Raw genomic sequence first — 21,758 nt, 5'->3', positions numbered from 1 at the left:
GGTCGTTGCACCCTAACCCAATCCCTCACTTGGATTCCAGGAAGCCGTGCTCTCTTTCCTTTGTTGTAGCGCTTCTGACTTTTACGCTGTCGGCTATGCACTGCTGCTTTGACTGTCGAGGCTGAGGGACGGAGCCTGTGTAAGGGCAGCTCTAGTTCACGTCCTAGCATCAGCTTGGCAGGAGAGACTCTGGTGGTTGTGTGCTGAGCAGCTCTGTAGTACAGCAGAGTTTGCAACAAGAAGTCAGTGAAGGAGCAACCCTGAGCTAGGTGAGCTCTGATTGAACCTCTCCACCCGCCCCCTGTTGACCTGGGGGTGGTGGGTAGGTTGTTCTGATGTGCTTGATCCCTTTGCTTTGGATGTAAGAGCTGAACTCAGCCGAGACCAGCCAAGGGTCATTGTCCATGGTCAGAATTGCAGGCAGTCTCCAGCGAGCAAAGAGCATATCCAGGAAGTTTATGATGGCCCCTGATGTGATAGAACTCATGGGTGTGACCTCTGGCCATTTTGAATGTAGGTCATACTCAACCAATAGGAAGTGTTGGTGATGTGGCACATTGTAGAGTTCACTGCAGATGTCCAGTTGGATATGTTGCCATGGACGGGAGGTCCAGGCCAGTGGTTGCAGTGGTAGTGGCGGATGTCCTGTCTTTCCACAGAGAAGACATGGAGCACAGTCGCATACTAGTCCTTCAATATCATGACCGATGCCAGGCCACCACACCAGATCCCAGCAGCACTGCTTCAGCAAGGTGGCCCTCATGAGCCATGGCCAACACTCGTCCTCTGAGGCTGCTTGGTATGCTGGTGCAGTTTCCACAGGCCAGACGTGTCATTCCAGCATGACAGCTCATGTTTGAACCTGGCATATTGTTGATGTCGCTGTGCGACACTGTGTCTTGGAGAGGTGAGAGTAGGAGCTGGATGAGGTCCTCATCTGAGTCAACCTGGAAACAGGTGGAGTCTGAAGGAACTGAGTGCGAAAGGAGGTCGGCCAACACATTGTCCCTGCCCGGCGTGAACTGCAGCTTAAAGTTATACTGCTGGAATTGGTCTGACCAGCAGTACATGCGGAGGAGCTTGTGTCCCGACCCGGAGGTAGACATCAAGGCTGTGTGGCCTGGTGGTCAGTGCACAGTTTGAAACAACTGTGTTGACCAAGTTGGACACCCATGGGAAGGCATCCACCGACTAGATGAATCCATCCTCCAGCTGCTTGTGTAGATTCTTAGTGACCTCCTGGGTGACCTCCTGGGTTAAAGCCAGCGGGATATGGCGTAGAGGCTGAATGACTGGAGTCACCATAGGGCCGAGTTCAACAGAGAGAACCCAACAGAGTGAACAGGTCCAGATCTAAGATATTAGTGCCCTGCCGTGTGATGTGGAAGGGGTACTGAGTGAAGGCCTTGTTGCCATACTGCACAGGTGAGTGTATAAAGCCAATGACATCAATCACTGAGCGCCCATATCCATACAGGCTAAAGCTGGGCAGCTGGAGGGGCAGGTGAGACATGAACTGCTCATAGGAGGCCATGCTGAGGAGCGACACTTTTTCTCCTGTGTCTAGCACGAGAGGAACGCAGGAGTCACCCGGGTATACAGTACAAGTGGAAAACCCAGTCGGGTTTGAGCCAACAGTGCAAGTGACAGGAGGGGGTGTGGCTGTGGGGCATGACCCAGACCAGTTTGAGACAACTGCGTGAACGACAGGAGGGGGTGTGTCTGTGGGGTGTGATCCAGCTGGGTTTGAGCCAACCAGGCGAGTGACAGGAAAGGGTGTGTCTGTGGGGCTTGCTTACTGCACAGCTTGAAAAGCACTGGAAGCATGTGTTTGTGCCTCATAGATCTTAGTTGCACAGTGAGCTGCTGATTCCATTTGGGAAGCTTTTGCTGTAGAAGAAGCCTCTCCCGCACGAGTGAACATGAGGTTTGCTCAATGAACTGGTCCCTGATCATTTAATCTCGAAGATATCCAAACTGACATGAATGCGCTAGCCCTTTCAGATCAGCAATGTACTGCGTCACTGACTCACCCGCTCGCTGTCGAAAACGCAGCCTCTTCAGAAGCACACTCTGTTTCTTTGCAAAATGCCCATCCAAAAGTTCAACAGCTGCATCATATGTGTACGCTTCCCTGAGCGTTTGGAAGATGCGCAGGCCCTCGGCACCGAGACAGTGGAGAAAAAATGGCTCTTTTCCTCTCAGGGCTAACCACATCCAGTCCGATAGCTAGCATGTACGTCACAAACGACGACTTCCATCTGTCCCATGGGATTGTTGGTTCTCCCCTGTGAGGCCACGGCTCCGGTGGAGGTAGGGATATTGTAGAAATACTTTCAGCCATCCTCTGTTCGCCAAATGTTATTTTTAAGGAAGAGACAAAGCGAGAGGGATAACTGGGCCCAAGATCTGTCGTCTACAGGAGGTGGCATTTTTCCAACTCACTAAACGAAAAGTTTTTGTATGGAGAATATTTTTTTATTTTAACCGGTAACCGGTACACATTCTCATTTACAGCAACAACCTGGGGAATAGTTACAGGGAGATGAATGTGCCAATTGTAAACTGGTGATGATCAGGTGGCAATAATGGTCAAATTGGGAATTTAGCCAGGACACCAGGGTTAACACCCCTACTCTTACAATAAGTGCCATGGGATCTTTAGTGACCACAGAGAGTCAGGACACCCATTTAACATCCCAGCACCCTACACAAGGCAATGTCCCCAATCACTGCCCTAGGGTATTGGGATATTATTTATTTATAGACCAGAGGAAAGGGTGCCTCCTACTGGCCCTCCAACACCATCTGGTCTCCCATCCAGGGACTGACCAGGACCAACCCTGCTTAGCCTCAGAAGCAAGCCAGCAGTGGGATGCAGGGTGGTGTGCTGCTGGCTAACAATGAGAGATTGTTGAACATTTAATGGGTTTATTTGATCTAATAGAGATGTTGCAATGCTTAGGTTGTTACGGGTTTAATGATATAAGTAGAACAAGTGATATCCCGGCAATTTTGAGAAAAAACATTTTATATCGGAGTTGTGCCTCTTCGTCACTAGTTACAACAGCCACAAAGTCATAAATCCCACCTATTTATTTTTCTTAAAATATGATTTTAAACCTAACTTTAACCACACTGCTAACCTTATGCCTAACCCTAACCTTAATTTAAAACCAAAAAAGCTCATTTGTTTTTCAAAATGTTTATGATATAGCCAATTTTGCCTTTGATGCTATGGAAACTAGTGGAAACCATTTTGCCTGTTGTTCACACACGTATCTGTCTTCTCATTGGCTAGAATGGTCCCACCTGATCTTGCCTCCTCCTGACTGCCTTCCATTTTGTAAGACATTTATTTTCATTGTTAGAGTGGCCATTAGAGTATGTGGTCAATGTAATGGATAATCTGTGGTAGCATCTCACATACAACAGAAATAGAACAACCAAATCACCTAGTGATTTTCAATAACAACCTATCAACAAAGACTGTGCAATCAATCATACAAATCATGGATGTTATAAGTGATGAACACAACATATCTGACACACCATAGTGAAAGAGAGAGCATTGAGCAATATCACAAGTGTGTGTGTGTGTGTGTGTGTGTATGTGTGTGTGTGTGTGTGTGTGTGTGTGTGTGTGTGTGTGTGTGTGTGTGTGTGTGTGTGTGTGTGTGTGTGTGTGTGTGTGTGTGTGTGTGTGTGTGTGTGTGTGTGTGTGTGAATTGCAGTGTAGCTACATTGTTCTGTGTTCCTGGGCTTTGTGCTGAATTTCTCTATAACAGAGAGCTCACCGTACAGCAGTATGAGTCAGCAACCCTGACTTAAACACACACACATACACGCACACTCACACTGGGCTAGAGCCTCTCATCTCTCAGTGTCAGCCCAGACTGAATTGAGCAGCCCCAGACCCCAGAGAACAGAAGCATGTTAAGAGCATCGCCGTCAGCTGTTGTAAACACAGCAGGATCCTGGGCTAAACATACACTCAAAGCATTACTGTGCTCTTAGGGAAAGGACCAGTGTGTGTGTGTGTGTGTGTGTGTGTGTGTGTGTGTGTGTGTGTGTGTGTGTGTGTGTGTGTGTGTGTGTGTGTGTGTGTGTGTGTGTGTGCGTGTGCGTGTGTGTTTGCTGTTGACAAGGTTTTTGTTGACGCAGGGACCATTGTAAGGGATCATTTTTAGCATTCTAGCAGGAAGTTAGGAGCCATTCTGATTGTTCTAACAGGAAGTGAGAGGCCATTCAAACATAGCCCAGTCCACAAGCTGCAGCTCAGCTAGTCACGCTTTTAACTAGGCACGGACTGAGGCTGACCTGCAGTGCTTTAAGTGTTCCCTGTGTTTTGAGCCGCTTTAGGACTTAGAGTTACGACACTCCGTTCGATTCCAGAGATGTTTTTCACCCTGATGCACTGGGAACTGAGCTCCCACAGAGAGAATATCCTAAAGAGAAAAGAGCTATAGAGAGAGATGTGCATTTCCTGTAGTGTATTATCTGAAACAAGAAAACCATACAAAGATAAATCCAAGATGTATTTGCTGCTAAAATGTCTGTTGTTGTTTTTGTTGTTGTTGACATAGCATCATTATTGGTGCCACTTTTAAACAAAGGTTGTTGTCTTGCTTCTCTCCAGCGTGATACTAACTCCACCTCTCTTCAGTCCTCACCAGAGATGTCGGACAGCTGACGCCCCGCCTCGTCCTGGACAGAAACTCCAATCAGGATGTTTATCCCGCGTCCCTACAGGAAGTCCAAGATGCCCTAAACAACCTCAATAGCTCCTCCCCTTCTCTGAGTGGAGCAGGTTTAGACCAGAACCTGAACCTGAGGTTGATCTCAAGACCTGGAGAAGGAGATGGTCTCTCCCCGTCCCCTCTGCCCCAGCCCCGCGCCCTACGCCCTGCCTCGCTCCCTGTCCACAACTTCCCTGACCCCGCCGAGGTTGATGACCTTTCTCCTATCACCTATGACCCCAACGGCAACATGAACTCTGACCCCAACAGCCTGACCCCTGAACTGGACAGACCGGACTCAGACAGACAGTCACCTAGGATGAGCACGGACATCATGTGAGTAACACTCACATAAGACATCTTTTCTTACACATGCCTGACCACTTAGCATACAATCACATGATCTTATCTCTCCCTTCCTCAACCAATCATCCCCCCTCCTCTCCCCTCCACCCCTCTCATGTCTCCCCCACACTCCACTGTCTCTCTGTCCTCCACCCGTCTCTGAGTCTATTTCTGTGTGGCATCAGGACTGCTGACCAGGTCTGTTTACTATGTATGATGCTGTAAGTATAGAATACTGTACTGTCTCTGTTGGCCCACCACTAAACCTTGACCACATCCCCTGCCTCTGTGTCTCCCCTCCATACATGTTCTCCTACACCACGACTCACTGCAGTCAGAGCAGCCCTGGCTAGACTTCTTTAGTGCGGTGTCAGGTTGACGCATGGAGATAGATTTAACGGTATAACCATTTGGTCATCAGATTCTCTCAGGCAGGGCTAGTCGATCTCAGAGCCTGTTTCATTATTACTACCTGACCTCAGAGAGAAAGAGAACCTCACAATACTCTAGTCTACAGAAACTTAACAATACTCTCTGTTCAAGCGTAATCATGCTCTGTGCAGTTTCTGGTGAGGCAAAAGCCTGTTTCATTAATCTGCTTTCTGCTTTAATTTAGTAGCACATATGTACAAAGCAACTCAACAGAGAACACACAGAATGTGGTCTGATTACAGTCTGCTTTCTCCTCTACTTTCTTCCTACTGTACTAGGAAGACTGGTCTGGGTCATACTCAGGAAAAGCAACATCGTTTCAGTCTCACCTAATATCATAGGTGTAACGTGTGCGCTGAGCGTCGGGGAGAAAGTTCAGGGAGTGAGTGTTTTAATAAACAAACACAACTAAAAACAAACACAACTAAATACAAACCAAGCACAACAACCACCACACAGACATGACACAGAAACAATAACGCCTGGGGAAGGAACAAAAGGGAGTGACATATATAGAGAAGGTAATCAGGGAAGTGATGGAGTCCAGGTGAGTCTGATGATGCGCGGGTGTGCGCCATAATGAGCAGCCTGGTGACCTAGAGGCCGGAGAGGGAGCACACGTGACATTAGGACTCTGCTACGTTTGGGTCTGGCTGCTGTCCCAGACACACATGTTCGGTGGGTGAGCGATGATCTGGTTAGGGTTCGCATAAGGGTAGGTCTCAGTAGCTCTGACCTCAGTTCTCTTTGTCTTCAGGAAGTCCTGTAAAGTGAAGAAGCTGGACAACCAGACTCCGTTACAGAACACCAGCGGAGAGGTAATGGTTAATTTTCTTACCAGCTTCTCAAACAGGAAATGCTGTACTCTTCTTCACACCTTACTCATAAAGACAACAAACTTTATTTACCTCTTTTAAAATAATGATTTTGAATACTCCAGATAAAAGTGTGTGTGTATTGCTCTCCTTGGTCATTGTATCACATTTTGTGTGTGTCTGTATGTGTGTGAGTGTAGTGTTTCTCACGCTGGTACCTTTCCTCTGTGTGCCTGACCATGACTGTGGTAACCGTACACATTTCTCTCTGAGAGCCCTGTCCTCTTTACTTTACCGCAGCCCTCGGTATATGTCAGGCCTGCTCTGGCACGGAAACAGGGCGAGAAGGGAGCCTGTCCAATTAGACAGATGAAAATGTCTCTGACCGTCTGTCCCTCCCTCCCTGTCTGTAGGACAACGACCATCGCAAAGGTCATGCTACAGACGAGGAGAAGCTAGCCAGCACGACAGGACTCAGAGCAGATAGAGACCACAACGGTGAGTGAGGAATAAGGGGATCAGACACACCCAACATTATTGTGTGCGTGAACCCATGTGTTGGTATATCAATATCACAGGGAAGGTCATTGTTGTCCCCTATACACCCCCCCAAGAACAGTAATCAGAGACCTGGCAGTGTGGTGCCAGGACAACAACCTCTCCCTCAATGTGAGCAAGACAAAGGATCTGATCGTGGACTACAGGAAAAGGCGGGCCGAACAGGCCCCCATTAACATCGACGGGGCTGTACTGGAGCGGGTCGAGAGTTTCAAGTTCCTTGGTGTCCATATCACCAACGAACTATCATGGTTCAGACGCACCAAGACAGTCTTGAAGAGGGCACGACAACACCCTTGCCCCCTCAGGAGACTGGAATGCAATGATTTGGCATGCGTCCCCAGATCCTCAAAAGTTCTACAGCTGCACCATCGAGAGCATCCTGACGGCATAGTCACTTCACCCCTACCTACAGTTGAAGTCAAGTTTACATACACCTTAGCCAAATACATTTAAACTCAGTTTTTCACAATTCCTGACATTTAATCCTAGTAAAAATTCCCTGTCAGTTAGGATCACCACTTTATTTTAAGAATGTGAAATGTCAGAATAATAGTAGAGAAAGATTTATTTATTTCATCACATTCCCAGTGGGTCAGAAGTTTACATGCACTCAATTAGTATTTGGTAGCATTGCCTTTAAATTGTTTAACTTGGGTCAAACGTTTTGGATAGCCTTCGACAAGCTTCCCACAATAAGTTGGGTGAACTTTGGCCCATTCCTCCTGACAAAGCTGGTGTAACTGAGTCAGGTTTGTAGGCCTCCTTGCTCGCACATGCTTTTTCAGTTCTGCCCACACATTTTCTATAGGATTGAGGTCAGGGCATTGTGATGGCCCCTCCAATACCTTGACTTTGTTGTCCTTAAGCTATTTTGCCACAACTTTGGAAGTGTGCTTGGGGTCATTGTCCATTTGGAAGACCCATTTGTGACCAAGCTTTAACTTCCTGACTGATGTCTTGAGATGTTGCTTCAATATATCCACATAATTTTCTTTCCTCATGATGCCATCTATTTTGTGAAGTGCACCAGTCCCTCCTGCAGCAAAGCACCCTCACAACATGATGCTGCCACCCTTGTGCTTCACGGTTGGGATGGTGTTCTTCGGCTTGCAAGCCCCCCTTTTTTCCTCCAAACATAATGATGGTCATTATGGCCAAACAGTTCTCTTTTTGTTTCATCAGCCAAGAGGACATTTTTCAAAAAGTATGATCTTTGTCCCCATGTGCAGTTGCAAACCGTAGACTGGCTTTTGGAGCAGTGGCTTCGACCTTGTTGAGCGGCCTTTCAAGTTATGTCAATATAGGACTCGTTTTACTGGGGACATTTTTGTACCTGTTTCCTCCAGCATCTTCACAAGGTCCTTTGCTGTTGTTCTGGGATTGATTTGCACTTTTCGCACCAAAGTAAGTTCATCTCTAGGAGACAGAACGCGTCTCCTTCCTGAGCGGTATGACGGCTGCTTGGTCCCATGGTGTCTACACTTGCGTACTATTGTTTGTACAGATGAACGTGGAGTCTTCGGGCGTTTGGAAATTGCTCCCAAGGAAGAACCAGACTTGTGGAGGTCTACAATTTTTTTCTGAGGTCTTGGCTGATTTTTTGGGGGGATTTTCCCATGATGTCAAGCAAAGAGGCACTGAGTTTGAAGGTAGGCCTTGAAATGCATCCACAGGTACACCTCCAATTGACTCAAATGATGTCAATTAGCCTATCCAAGCTGTTTAAAATAATAGTCAATTTAGTGTATTTAAACTTCTGACCCACTGGAATTGTAATACAGTGAATTATAAGTGAAATAATCTCCGTAAACAGTTGTTGGAAAAATTACTTGTATCATGCACAAAGTAGATGTCCTTACTGACATGCCAAAACTATAATTTGTTAACAAGAAATTTGTGGAGTGGCTGAAACACTTAGGTTGGAGTCATTAAAACTAGTTTATGTAAACTTCAGACTTCAACAGTACATGTACAAATTACCTTGACTAACCTGTACCCCCGTACATTGACTCAGTACCGGTACCCCCTGTATATAGCCTCGTTATTGTTATTTTATTGTTACTTTTTATTATTTTTTACTTTAGTTTATTTGATAAATATTTGATTTCCTCTTTCTTGAACTGCACTGTTGGTTAAGGGCTTGTAAGTAAGCATTTCACGGTAAGGTCTACACTTGTTGTATTCGGCTCATGTGACAGTTTGATTTGAATTAGTAACTCGAATTGTCCACATCCACAATTATTTCATTTGAAGCTGCGTGTTCCTATGCTTTGATTTGGGCTCCCTCCATCCCTCAGCTGACTCGACCACTAGACATACTCTATATGACTCATGCAGCTTGTTGTTGTGTATGACTGGTAGGTCTGTGTGTATGAGCCAATAAGCAGAACCCCATTAGTGTGACAGGAAGCAGACAGAATGTACCCGATCAATAGTCCCTCAGGCTGCATGTGACACTCTTCTACTGTAGCTGTGCTCTTTTCTCCGGAGCTGAGTTGGCCTTATATTGTCTGTTTTGCTCTGTTCTCTTTTTAGTTCTGTCTAGTCTGGGGAGAAGTACATGGTAGATTTTGTCTGTCATTTTAGGAGTTTATTATGATACAGAAGTGTTTCATGCCCTCTGAGCTGCCGGTATACACTGCACCCTCCTGGTTAGACAGCAGCAGTACATGGAGCTCCCAGTGGTTGGAGTCAGATAAGAATAAAAAAATAAAATGACATAAAATAAAATAAGAGAAAAATAACAGAACAAAATATAATAGTTCATTTTGAGAATAGAAGGTGGGATAGACCGCTGCTCCCGAATGGCGCAGGGGTCTAAGGCACTGCATCTTAGTGCTAGAGGTGTCACTACAGACCCTGGTTCGATACCAGGCTGCATCACAACCGGCTGTGTTGGGGAGTCCCAAAGGGCGGCGCACAGCATTGTCCGGGGTAGGCCGGGTAGGCTGTTATTGTTAATAAGAATTTGTTCTTAACTGACTTGCCTTGTTAAATAAAGGAATATGACAAAGATACTTTTATAGAATTGTCATTCAAGGGTACAAAGGTTTGATGTGATGTTCTCTTCCAGAGCCAGAGCTGAATGTGTCAGCCAGACCAGAGTCAGACTGCTGTTCTATGGTGAGTACACTAACATGCCCTGTTAATAGCCCAGTGAGAGTTTGGTCCACTTCCGATCCGGATCTAGAGATGACGGTTCTGTCAGAATCATGTGCTCCCCCTGGTGACCACTAGATGGCGCCACCAGTGAGCCAGCTGTATGGAACACTTTTCTCTGAAAACAGATTATGGCCATGATGCTACTGTAGAGCGTTAACAATCATTGTCATCATCATGTTTTAGTAGTTGTAGTGGATTACAGCTGTGTTCACAGTGGCGTTGAGGAGCTATCTGGTCTGCTGTAATGGTGACTGGCTTGATTAGTCTTCTAGTCTACCCGGTGCCTACTACAGTAGCACATTACACTACCATGGTAGCTTTACTCCCACACTGTCTGAACATGAACTGACCACAGGCTCCTCAGCCTGCCTTTCTGTCATCTCCATCTTGTCAGGTGATAGAGGGCTTGAGATGATTAGGATTAGGATATGAGTGTGAGTTATAATCCAGGGATGGATAAGAGGAGGACGAGGGTTGAGGGCGAGGGGAGGTCTAGCGAAAGAGATGGAAATAACTACCCTTATCTCCGGCACTGAGGAACAAGACCTAAACTTCTATACCCCCTCCTCTCAGAGCACCAGGGTAGGCATGCTGATGAAAGCAGAGCCAATACAGAAGTGATTGTCTGTATACGGCTCTGACAAACACTGTACTATAAGCTGTTTATTATTGAGTGAAACACACAGATGGAAATGACCTATAAACAAACTGTTTAAACCAGTCTGCCACACCCAGAAACATTCACAGAGAGTGTATCCAATGCTACAGGCCACAGTTGACAATGTGACTAAATCAGGGTTTGGGTCAATTGATTGTAACATCTAGTCAGGTACTTATGGTACTCCTCTCCTACACTGACACCCATTCCTCCACAGTATGAGGACCCCTGCCAGCTGAAGAACGCCCAGCTGGGAAGAAGTAACACGCAGAAGAAGACAGGAAGTGAGGTTCTAGACTCCATTTGCATCAGCGAGGAGGAGAAAATGGCTGTTCTCACCCTTATCAGAGAGGAGGTAGGTTAAAAAATAGACCGCACACACTCACACAGGGTAACACAGTAATAACTGTTTCCTGTGTTAGATCATCACTAAGGAGACGGAGGCCAGTGACTGGAGGAGAAAGTACGAGGACAGCAGACAGGAAGTCATGGAGATGAGGTAACTCACACGTAAGGTTACAAAATTCCTGGAACTTTCAATAAATTCCCTGGTTTTCCAGAAATCCTGGTTATTGAAAGTTACAGGAATTTTGCAACCCTACTCGCATGTACCATTCACCTGAACTGTACTGTGAGGCTAGTAATCATGTGATGTGTGCTGAGCAGTGAACAGACTGAGGGTTAGCTAGTATAGACTCATCAGTAGCCGTTCCTCCTCTCTCATAGGAAGATTGTGGCAGAGTATGAGAAGACCATCGCCCAGATGATTGGTGAGTGGCTCGGTCAACCAACCTCTTCAAACATTCCTCTCCGTAAAATGACAGGTATACCCAGTGTAGTGGTGGCATTGATGCACGGAATCATAAAATGACCCGTCCGTGTGAACTCTCTCTCGTTCAGAGGACGAACAGCGCAAGACCATGAGCGCCCAGAAGTCTTTGCAGGCTGTAACCATGGAGAAGGAGTTGGCGCTAGCCGACCTGAACTCGGTAGAGCGCTCGCTGTCCGACATGTTCCGCCGCTACGAGAACATGAAGAGCACCCTGGACGGCTTCAAGAAGGTCAGAGTTCAAGGGTCAAGAATAGTCTGACCTGAGTATCATTAGTCTTTAAGCACATTTGACGTATGTTCTTGATGTGAAATGTGGTCGTTCTACCATTTGTGTGCGTGTAGAATGAGGAGGTGTTGAAGAAGTGTGCTCAGGAGTATCTGGCCAGAGTCAAGCAGGAGGAGCAGAGATACCAGACGCTCAAACTCCACGCTGAGGAAAAACTAGACAAGTATGATCACGCAAGCACGCACACTACACACACACAGTGGTCTGTGACTACGTACCAACCAATGAAACATCTACCCTATTCCTCCCCCCCAGGGCTAATCAGGACATAGCCCAGGTACGCAGCAAGGCCAGCTCTGAGAGTGTTGCTCTGACCGCCAGCCTGAGGAAGGAGCAGATGAGGGTGGACTCTCTGGAGAGAGCCCTGCAGCAGAAGGTAACGCACAACACAAACTCTACATGCTAATGCCTTTTGCTAGCCCCATAGCATAAAGTAAAGCACAACACAAACTCTACATGTTAACAGAAGGTTGCTTGCCCTACATAAGTGTTTTTGCTAACCAGATCTTAGTCTTGAATCTCCCTGACGTGATCTTCCATCTTTTCACAGGCCGAGGAAATCGAGGAGCTCACCAAGATCTGTGACGAGCTCATCGCCAAGATGGGCAGAACAGACTGAGACAGATTCCATACGTCCAAATCATTCAATCTTGATCCGCCGAGAAATCCCTGCCTACAACCTATGGCATACTCTGCCCTGTGCATGCGTCCAGCCAATGAGCAGTTCTGTTTTCCCTTGGGGCGCCTGCCCCTAATGCTGCTGTACAGGTCCGATGTCATATGATAACCCATGTTCTCTTGAGTAGTGCACCCTATGGAGAATAGGGTGTCATTTGAGCCAGAGATTGTTACATGTGGACTGTTTTTGTTTTGGTCATTTTTGCCATGCAAGACCAAATCCCTTACTCCCTCCATCTGTCTGTCCTGTAACACAAATATAATGTGCTGTCTAGGCAGTGCATAGATTTGGGCTTATTTACCTGACGATACCATTTTGTAGAGCGTTTATTAATAGATTGTGTATATAAACACCCTGGCTGAGATGTACTGTACATATTTATTCTGAACACTAGGAGACTAGGGTGGGACCAGGTAGACACTATCTAGGCTCTAGGACAGTTAGAGGTCAGGGGTGAGCTGTGTTTGACCCTTCTGTATGACTGCACTATTACAGGGAGGGGGGATATGGACATAGGGTTAGGATGCACTGCTATTGATAGGGGTCGTGTGGGGGTTTGTCCTGGAAAGTATATAAAGCTTTTCTCCTGTCCCTAATATGAGGCCTTGTGTTGGCAGTGGAAGAGGAGCTGTAGTTCTACCGTATAGTCTGCTCTGTGTGGTCTTGGACAGGTTCAGATCACCTCCAGCATAACTGCACAGGGGAGGATTTCTCACGGTCCTAAACTCCACCCGGTTAGTGTTTGTCTCAGGCCAGCATGTTGGAGCAGAGGTAGAATACTCAAACTGGAAATGGTTAATTTAATACCAAGACTATATATTTTGTTTATGTACAAACATACTGTAAACTGGAAGAGTGTTTTAATGACTGTGGCTGTTATCTTTGGTTCAGAATATCCTGCTCATGTTGCCCTCTGGCCACTGACATGCACTGTAGTGTCCAGGTGTGAAACGTTATGACATGGAGGTAGAGAGAACTGTTCCAGGATTACTTGAGCTCCCATTGACCCCGGTCCAATGTAGTGCACTATATAGGGAATAGGGTACCCTTTGGGACGCACCCAGTGTGTTTTACTGCAGCACCTATTTAGTGGCATAGAAAGATAACGTTTCTCTTATTCACTGCTGAACTGGTTCTGCTAAATACTCTTCTTCACCCCTGTGGAGTCACACCGCCTCACAGTACTAGTTCCCTCTCTGCCATACCGCTCTGTGGACGCCATAGTTAAACAAGATGCATTATAAACTGGGTGGTTCCAGCCCTGAATGCTGATTCGTTGACAGCCGGCTCTATCATGCACATTTTTATGCCATTCTGCAGTTACGTTACCTCCAGCTTCACTGACGGTTTCGTTAAACAATATATATATTTTTTAAACGTTATGTATGTCACCGACGATCCCTTCTTTGAATTGTCATTATTTGTGAAGTGGTTATAAGAAAAGTACAGCTATACTGACTAAGTTGACTAATATGGTATATGCAGTGTGTCTTGAGTAAACAAGATTGCAGTAATAAAGAAGTGTGTTCTCATGGCTTCTGTGTGCAGGAGAGTTTCTCTGTTCACAGCTTCACAGGTATGGTCTGCCATCACAGCTTCACAGGTATGGTCTGACATCACAGCTTCACAGGTATGGTCTGCCATCACGGCTAGACAGATTGGGTCTGACATCACAGCTACAAGCACTGACTTAACTGAATCCTCGGTCTCTGCCAGAGAACCGTAGTCTAGCCCTGGCCTAGCAGCCGAACAGAGTGTGAAAGGCGTCACCATGTCGGCTTTATCCTCTTATTCTCAGACCTAACATCCCCTGACACAACAATGTCCTCTGTGTGACACACTCACAGAGATAAAGACACATGCACGCAGACTCACATATACTGTGCGAAATGGATGTTAGAGGGCAAGTACATGCGAGACACATTTTAGGTTGAATTTCACTGTAGTTGGTGTGAATGGTCTGACAACCCCAGTGTGGTTGTATTATTTCCCTGATCACTACGACAGCATACTGTAAGGGGGGGTGCGTGAATACAGTACAGACAACAGTATTGAGAGTATACCTGACCCTGTCAAAGCTACCCTGGGTAAGCTCATTAACACAATAACAAAGGGTGCTGGGTGTGCAGGGTTGATAGGGATTAGGGCTAAGATGTTATTGGCCCAAAGACACCCCTGCCCCCATTCTCTTTTCTCTCCTCTGCGTTTACCTCCTCTCCGCTCCCACTCCAGCACTGGACTTCCAAACGCACACTTATACGCACCGTGCATCCAGCACTATGAAGACTGTCCTGGCTCTGCTGATGTTGGTATGCCTGGCCTGCCACAGTAAGTATCCTTGTTCATGTAGTAGCAGGGTTATTGGATCAACTAGAGGGGGACCGTATGGGGGTTTCAGGGTTTTATAATGGGTTATAAGGGCTTTTTAAAGGGGGCTCTGACTCAACGGTGGGTCTGAATATATAGTCTTTACTGGGTCATTGTTAAATGATGTAATCAGGTTAGAAATGTGTTTATCTGGTGGGTGGCAAACAAAATGTCAAGAGCTTAGTTGGATCACATAATTCACAGAAGAGTCTGGGACACAATGAGAGTAACTGATGCTAACACTAACCGTAGGTCAACACTAGCCCTAACTGTACCAGGGGGTCAGATTTCAGTATATTTTGTTTTAGTCATCATATTGATAAGGGTTGTGCCTTGAAGTGCTAGCGAAGGGCTCTGTTTACTTATCTGTGTCTGTCTCTCTGTCTGACCGGCTGACAGTGGGTTTCAGTGTGCTCTTATTTGTTCATAAAAGCCAGAGGGGTTGACAGGACAGATCATATGGACAGGGTCATTCCTGGTTAGGTCACAGACACAGCCGTGGAGTTGCTCTGTACATTATCAGATATTAGTTTGTATTTATGGGCTCCCGGTTACTCAGAGACAAGGTGTGCATGTTGAGACTGAGAGTTAGGGTTATGTTGAGAGGTAGCCTCGATCCAACCTTCTTGCAGAGGGATTGCTAGTCTTTCTGTGTGTGTTGGTACATGCTGCTTAGTCTCATCTCAGATGTTCTCTCCTGTTCCATGTGTAAAGGTCACGCACTGAAGTGTCACTCATGCGTAGCGTCCAATGAGGATGATTGTACTAAACAAGGATCAACCACCTGCCCTCAATTCGCTGACGCCTGCTCCACCATCATAGCACAGAGTGAGTACACTCCCATAAATTACTTTTATTACAAAAGCATGCAGTATTTTCTTCTACCACTAGATGTCAGGCTAGTTCTAGGAGTCAGTTGACTTTCCTGACTGTAATGTAGGACAGCGCCACCAAAGAGTAGTGTGAAGATAGGCTGAAACTGCTTCTCCAATTAGAAATCCCTGATCACACCTGTAGACGATGTCAAGGCGACGTTGGTTAGGTAGCCTCATACGTAGAAACACGTCCCCGGTCCAACGGTTGTCTCGCGCTGAACTGCGCCTGTACAGGCCATCAAATCAAAGGCACTCACTCCTGCGATATAAAGTTGATGTGACGAAAATGTAAACGTTTCAGTTCGTCACTTTCACGAGGTTGGAGAAATAACATCGACTACTTACGAAATTGGCTCAAACATAGGTTGTGCCTTTAGATTTCGAGAAAATGAACAGCTAAGGAAGAATGTTTTACTTCTCCCATTGACTTGGTGTGGGTTTAGAAACTCTGTTGCACCACCATCAGCACTACACCACAGATAGAACAAGGAGCCATATGTTTCACCGGCAGTATACATCTGAAGCATCCTGTTGAATTTCCACTCTCCACCAAATATGGTGCGAAGAGGAAGCCCAGTGGCCTGCAGTGGGGGAATATGGCAGAGATAGAACTGGGCCAACATTCTGCAGATTTTGTCATCTAAGGAAAGCTCTCAATTCAGGTTTCTGTTCCCAAAACTAAAATCTGTTAAGAACAGAGTGCACTACGTTTTGTAGATGTTACCCTTTGCCAACGTTTCTACAAATTGCATTGTTTACAAGGAGTGCAAGGGCGAATTGAGTTAAAGCACATGTGCACTTTTGAAATATGCAAATACCTGCTAGAACACGCCACTATGATACATTTTCTCCCATTGAAAACAACACAGATAAACTATCTTTGACTATACACAGCAGAAAGTAGAGCAGAAAGTAGAGCACACAAGTGCCGAAATCCACATCGACCCCTAGACCCCGCCTCCTATAGACACTTCTGTAGATCTGAAATTATTAGATTGCAAAAAGATTTAATTCCGCAAAGATCCGCAAGGTACACTTTTTAGACTTCAATTGTATATTATCGGTGTTCTAGCTACTGTGGAACTGACACGAACACATCTTGTACAAAACAGATTTTAAAGCTAAATAAACACGATTCTTTATGCTACTATACTATTTCACACACTAAATCAATGACCACGGAAATTCGATAATAGAGTACATGTGTACGTATTTCTCTCTCTTGTGTCGCAGTCTCTCTCCCTCTCCATGCCCTGTAATCACTGTGTCATCATCTCTCAGGATTCTGGATAAATTCCCAGCAGTTTTATCAACCACAATTGGGAGTCCTATAGTGTTGTCCGGGTTTGGCCGTCATTGTAAATAATTTATTTAACTAGACAAGTCAGTTAAGAACAAATTCTTATTTACAATGACGGCTTACCGTGGAACACTGGGTTGTTCAGGGGCAGAAAGACAGATTTTTACCTTGTCAACTCGGGGATTCGATCCAGCAACCTTTATGGTTACCGGACTAACACGCTAACCACTAGGCTACCTGCCACTAACTGTCTTGCCGAGTTAAATAAAAATGTTGTTTAAAAAATAGTTATGTGATTGCTGTATATAAAAGTACCATGTATGTAAAATGTATATGTAGATGAAAAGCTGTAAAACCCACAAAAAAATGTGTCCACCGAAGAGGACAATATTTATTTTTTTCATTCCTCACATCTTTCCTCTCCCTCTCCCTCTCCCTCTCCCTCTCCACTCCTCCCTCCCTTCCTCTCTCTCCTTTCCTCACACTCCTCTCTCCTCCCTCCCTCCTGTGTTTCAGACACGGTGATGAAGTCATGCTCCTACAAAGCATTCTGTGATAAGGCACACAGTGGCAACTCTGGAGCCAAGATGGAGTGTTGTTTCACTGATGACTGCAATGGGCCTCATAAGGGCCACCAGCACGGGGAACACAAAAACACAGCTGGAGCCCTGGGAGCCAGCCCTGCTCTGCTACTTGGGGCTCTGATGCTCCGCATGGCCCTCAGCAGGTTCTAAACTCCTGATCATAAATACACTCATCCCTTTACTATCCATCTATTCATTATTTTATACAGTCCTACCACGAAACCATTTATCCATCCATCCCCTCGGAGTGTGCCTACAGAATGCTGATGAGCCAGGGTTTGGTGAATCATACAGGGATTAGTAAGATTATGTGTGATGCCTGTGGTGGTGGGGGGGTGGGGGGGTTCATAAAAGCACATTCAATCAAGTTTAAAGACAGATGGAACTGATGTATCACTCCACATGACTCAGCTCTGTCACAGTTGTGTGTCCGTAACCAGTCATATGTACAAACTGAGGTGTTTGATATGATCAGAGAGAGGATGGAACTCCTGTAGTGTCAGTAGACTCTGGGTGGATGTGAGCCAGGCTGGGGTTAGAACTTTAGATGTATATACTAAGTTTATACCTGGGACAGATCTAAAATGTCACCCATGGTAGCCTGTGTGTATGTATGATACTGTTGGTTAGTGCTGGGCTCCCAGTAGGCCTAGTGTTAGGCTCGTTCCCACAGTGACCACATACGCTAGGGCACTCTTCAGCCTTCAGACTCCAATCATCATGAATTAAACAGGAACTCAACACTGAGAGACATGTTGGTACTTGTTGGTCCATTGTTAATATTGTTATGCTTCAATACTTATTTATAAATAAACATGCTATTACACCCTCACATTTCCTTTCTATCTCTCAGCAGTTGGTTTTGTTGTGTGCGTGTAGTATGCTACAGTGTGAGACTGTCAGTGGGTGGCATCAGTGGAAATGTTGAGACCAAAGGTTTAGACTCCCTCCTCCGTTTCTGTGACCTCTGACCTAGTTACAGGCCACATGACAGGACGTGAGGTCACACACACACACACACACACACACACACACACACACACACACACACACACACACACACACACACACACACACACACACACACACACACACCCCCACGAACTCACACACACACATTTCCTCCTCACACCTCCAGTCTGTCTCTAGTGAACGCTGACTTCTTCTGTCTCTGTCTCAGACTGTATAATCACTCGGTGCAGGGAAGGCTCATATAAGGACAGTTGGACGAGGCAGAGAGAACAACTGGTCTAGACAAGGATACAGATCGCACCCGCTAATCACCCCATTCAGACAGAATATCTACCCCATTTAGTCTAGTCACAGTAGCTCTGCGCCCCGTAGCATACTGTTACTGTAATTTCTATTTCCCTGTTAGCTTAGTCTCTCCTCCATCTGAGGCCATGTCTCTCTCCCTCCTCTGTCATAAATACAAGTCAGCTGAGCAGAGAGAGACAGAGAGAGGGGGGGTGAAATTCTGAATCATATGATGTGACTTTGACCCAGTTCCCACAGCGATGTTGCCAGCTGAGAGATGGAGAAGGAAAAGGAAATGGTTAGAATATCGCTCTGTTTATGAGAATTTATCATCAATGCACGGTTAAAAATGTATTGAACAAGTAAAACTAACCTACAGTTGAAGTCGGAAGTGTACATACACCTTAGCCAAATACATTTAAACTCAGTTTTTCACAATTCCTGACATTTAATCCTAGTAACAATTCCCCATTTTAGGTCAGTTAGGATCACCACTTTATTTTAAGAATGTGAAATGTCAGAATAATAGTAGAGAGAATTATTTATTTCAGCTTTTTTTTCATCACATTCCCAGTGGGTCAGAAGTTTACATACACTCAATTAGTATTTGGTAGCATTGCCTTTAAATTGTTTAACTTGGGTCAAATGTTTCGGGTAGCCTTCGCCAAGCTTCCCACAATAAGTTGGGTGAATTTTGGCCCATTCTTCCTGACAGAGCTGGTGTAACTGAGTCAGGTTTGGAGGCCTCCTTGCTCCACATGCTTTTTCAGTTCTGTCCACACATTTTCTATAGGATTGAGGTCAGGGATTTGTGATGGCCACTCCAATACCTTGACTTTGTTGTCCTTAAGCCATTTTGCCAAAACTTTGGAAGTATACTTGGGATCATTGTCCGTTTGGAAGACCCAGTCGCGACCAAGCTTTAACTTCCTGACTGATGTCTTGAGATGTTGCTTCAATATATCCACATACTTTTCCTGCCTCATGATGCCATCTATTTTGTGAAGTGCACAAGACCCTTCTGCAGCAAAGCACCCTCACAACATGATGCTGCCACCCGCGTCCTTCACGGTTGGGATGGTGTTCTTCGGCTTGCAAGCCTCCCCCTTTTTCCTCCAAACATAACGATGGTCATTATGGCCAAACAGTTCTATTTTTGTTTCATCAGACCAGAGGACATTTCTCCAAAAAGTACGATCTTTGTCCCCATGTGCAGTTGCAAACCGTAGTCTGGCTTTTCTATGGTGCTTTTGGAGAAGTGGCTTCTTCCTTGCTGAGCGGCCTTTCAAGTTATGTCGATTTGGACTCTGTGGATTTTACTGTGGATATAGATACTTTTGTACCTGTTTCCTCCAGCATCTTCACAAGGTCCTTTGCTGTTGTTCTGGGATTGATTTGCACTTTTCGCACCAAAGTACGTTCATCTCTAGGAGACAGAATGTGTCTCCTTCCTGAGCGGTATGACGGCTGCGCAGTCCCATGGTGTTTATACTTGCGTACTATTGTTTGTACAGATGAATGTGGTACCTTCAGGCGTTTGGAAATTGTTCCCAAGGATGAACCAGACTTGTGGAGGTCCACAATTTTTTTTCTGAGGTCTTGGCTGATTTCTTTCATTTTCCCATGATGTCAAGCAAAGAGGCACTGAGTTTGAAGGTAGGCCTTGAAATACATCCACAGGTACACCTCCAATTGACTAAAATTGTCAATTAGCCTATCAGAAACTTGTAAAGGCATGTCATAATTTTCTGGGATTTTCCAATCTTTTTAAAGGCAGTCAATTTAGTGTATGTAAAATTCTGACCCACTGGAATTGTGATACAGTGAAATAATCTGTCTGAAAACAATTGTTGTCATTGTCACGGGCGTTAAAAGAAGAGGACCAAGGTGCATCGTAGTGAGCGTACATTTTCATTAATAAAAATGACGCCAAACAAAACAACAAACACTACAAAAACAAACCGTGAAGCTAAAGGCTATGTGCCCTAAACAAAGTCAACTTCCCACAAACACAGGTGGGAAAAAGGGCAGCCTAAGTATGGTTCTCAATCAGAAACAACGATAGACAGCTGTCCCTGATTGAGAACCCTAACCGGCCCAAACATAGAACTACAAAACATAGAACATAGAATACCCACCCCAACTCACGCCCTGACCAAACCAAAATAGAGACATAAAAAGGATCTCTAAGGTCAGGGTGTGACAGTCATGCACAAAGTAGATGTCCTAACCGACTTGCCAAAACTATAGTTTGTTAACAAGAAATGTGTAGAGTGGTTGAAAAACGAGTTTTAATGACTCCAACCTAAGCGTATGTAAACTTCCGACTTCAACTGTATGTAATAGCTGTGCTTGACTTGAGCAGGAGCTCACCGGAGCTGGGTACCAGCTACAGCACCTCAAATGTTCTACTGCTTGAACTCCCTTTCCTCTTATAGAATATTAGCTCAAAAGCATTGTGGAGCTCCTGCACCTAAATACAAACAGTACAGGCACTCAACATGAGTACCTGCACCTATTTCAGTCCAAGTCAAGTACTGGTAATAGCCTATAGGTTATCTAAATAAAGTATAGGTCAGTACACAATCTATTTGACTGTATATCAGATGTATAGGAAGCATACCTGTGTATTATGAAGTGAGTGGTACACCTATTATTAATCAGTTGTGTAAAAAGTACCCATTTGTCATACTTGAGTAAAAGTAAAGATACCTTAATAGAAAATGACTCAAGTAAAAGTGAAAGTCACCCAGTAAAATACTACTTGAGTAAAAGTCTAAAAGTATTTGGATTTAAATATACTTAAGTATCAAAAGTAAATGTAATTGCTAAAATATACTAAGTACCAAAAGTAAAAGTACAAATA

General features: G+C 45.3%; 2 protein-coding genes across 6 annotated transcripts in view; both read left to right on the top strand.

Moving 5' to 3' along the window:
- The window catches only part of LOC129853665 (transforming acidic coiled-coil-containing protein 1-like), a 35,689-nt gene extending 21,645 nt beyond the window's left edge, over nucleotides 1-14,044 (top strand). For 2 of the 5 annotated variants that reach the window (XM_055919976.1, XM_055919974.1), the window contains exons 3-14: nucleotides 3,302-3,346; nucleotides 4,667-5,075; nucleotides 6,274-6,334; nucleotides 6,745-6,829; nucleotides 9,966-10,015; nucleotides 10,912-11,067; nucleotides 11,135-11,211; nucleotides 11,439-11,482; nucleotides 11,613-11,773; nucleotides 11,887-11,993; nucleotides 12,086-12,206; nucleotides 12,381-14,044. In XM_055919976.1, coding sequence (XP_055775951.1) covers nucleotides 3,302-3,346; nucleotides 4,667-5,075; nucleotides 6,274-6,334; nucleotides 6,745-6,829; nucleotides 9,966-10,015; nucleotides 10,912-11,067; nucleotides 11,135-11,211; nucleotides 11,439-11,482; nucleotides 11,613-11,773; nucleotides 11,887-11,993; nucleotides 12,086-12,206; nucleotides 12,381-12,449 — 1,385 coding nt within the window. In that variant the 3' untranslated portion in view covers nucleotides 12,450-14,044. The remainder of the gene's footprint in view (nucleotides 1-3,301; nucleotides 3,347-4,666; nucleotides 5,076-6,273; nucleotides 6,335-6,744; nucleotides 6,830-9,965; nucleotides 10,016-10,911; nucleotides 11,068-11,134; nucleotides 11,212-11,438; nucleotides 11,483-11,612; nucleotides 11,774-11,886; nucleotides 11,994-12,085; nucleotides 12,207-12,380) is intronic. The other 3 variants (XM_055919975.1, XM_055919977.1, XM_055919978.1) reach the window with 3 other exon arrangements.
- Nucleotides 14,045-14,132: 88 nt separating this feature from the next.
- On the top strand, nucleotides 14,133-18,457 carry si:ch211-113d22.2 (uncharacterized). Its single transcript, XM_055919979.1, has 3 exons — nucleotides 14,133-14,837; nucleotides 15,591-15,704; nucleotides 17,568-18,457. Exons 1-3 carry the CDS (start codon nucleotides 14,789-14,791, stop codon nucleotides 17,783-17,785), a joined length of 381 nt encoding a protein of 126 aa, XP_055775954.1. The 5' UTR covers nucleotides 14,133-14,788; the 3' UTR covers nucleotides 17,786-18,457.
- The last annotated feature ends 3,301 nt before the right edge of the window (nucleotides 18,458-21,758 follow it).

The sequence above is a fragment of the Salvelinus fontinalis genome, chromosome 4 (genome assembly GCF_029448725.1).
Source record: "Salvelinus fontinalis isolate EN_2023a chromosome 4, ASM2944872v1, whole genome shotgun sequence".
Taxonomy (NCBI): Eukaryota; Metazoa; Chordata; class Actinopteri; order Salmoniformes; family Salmonidae; genus Salvelinus; species Salvelinus fontinalis.
The sequence above is the reverse complement of the archived record's forward strand: the minus strand, read 5'-3'. Positions and strand labels throughout refer to the sequence as shown.

What these genes read in the sequence shown, in the direction of transcription:
- si:ch211-113d22.2 (XM_055919979.1), top strand. Translation starts at nt 14,789, where the DNA reads ATGAAGACTGTCCTGGCTCTGCTGATGTTGGTATGCCTGGCCTGCCAC. An exon ending in GGTATGCCTGGCCTGCCACA is followed by an intron (nt 14,838 to 15,590) that starts GTAAGTATCCTT and finishes CCATGTGTAAAG; the next exon opens with GTCACGCACTGAAGTGTCAC. An exon ending in CTCCACCATCATAGCACAGA is followed by an intron (nt 15,705 to 17,567) that starts GTGAGTACACTC and finishes CCTGTGTTTCAG; the next exon opens with ACACGGTGATGAAGTCATGC.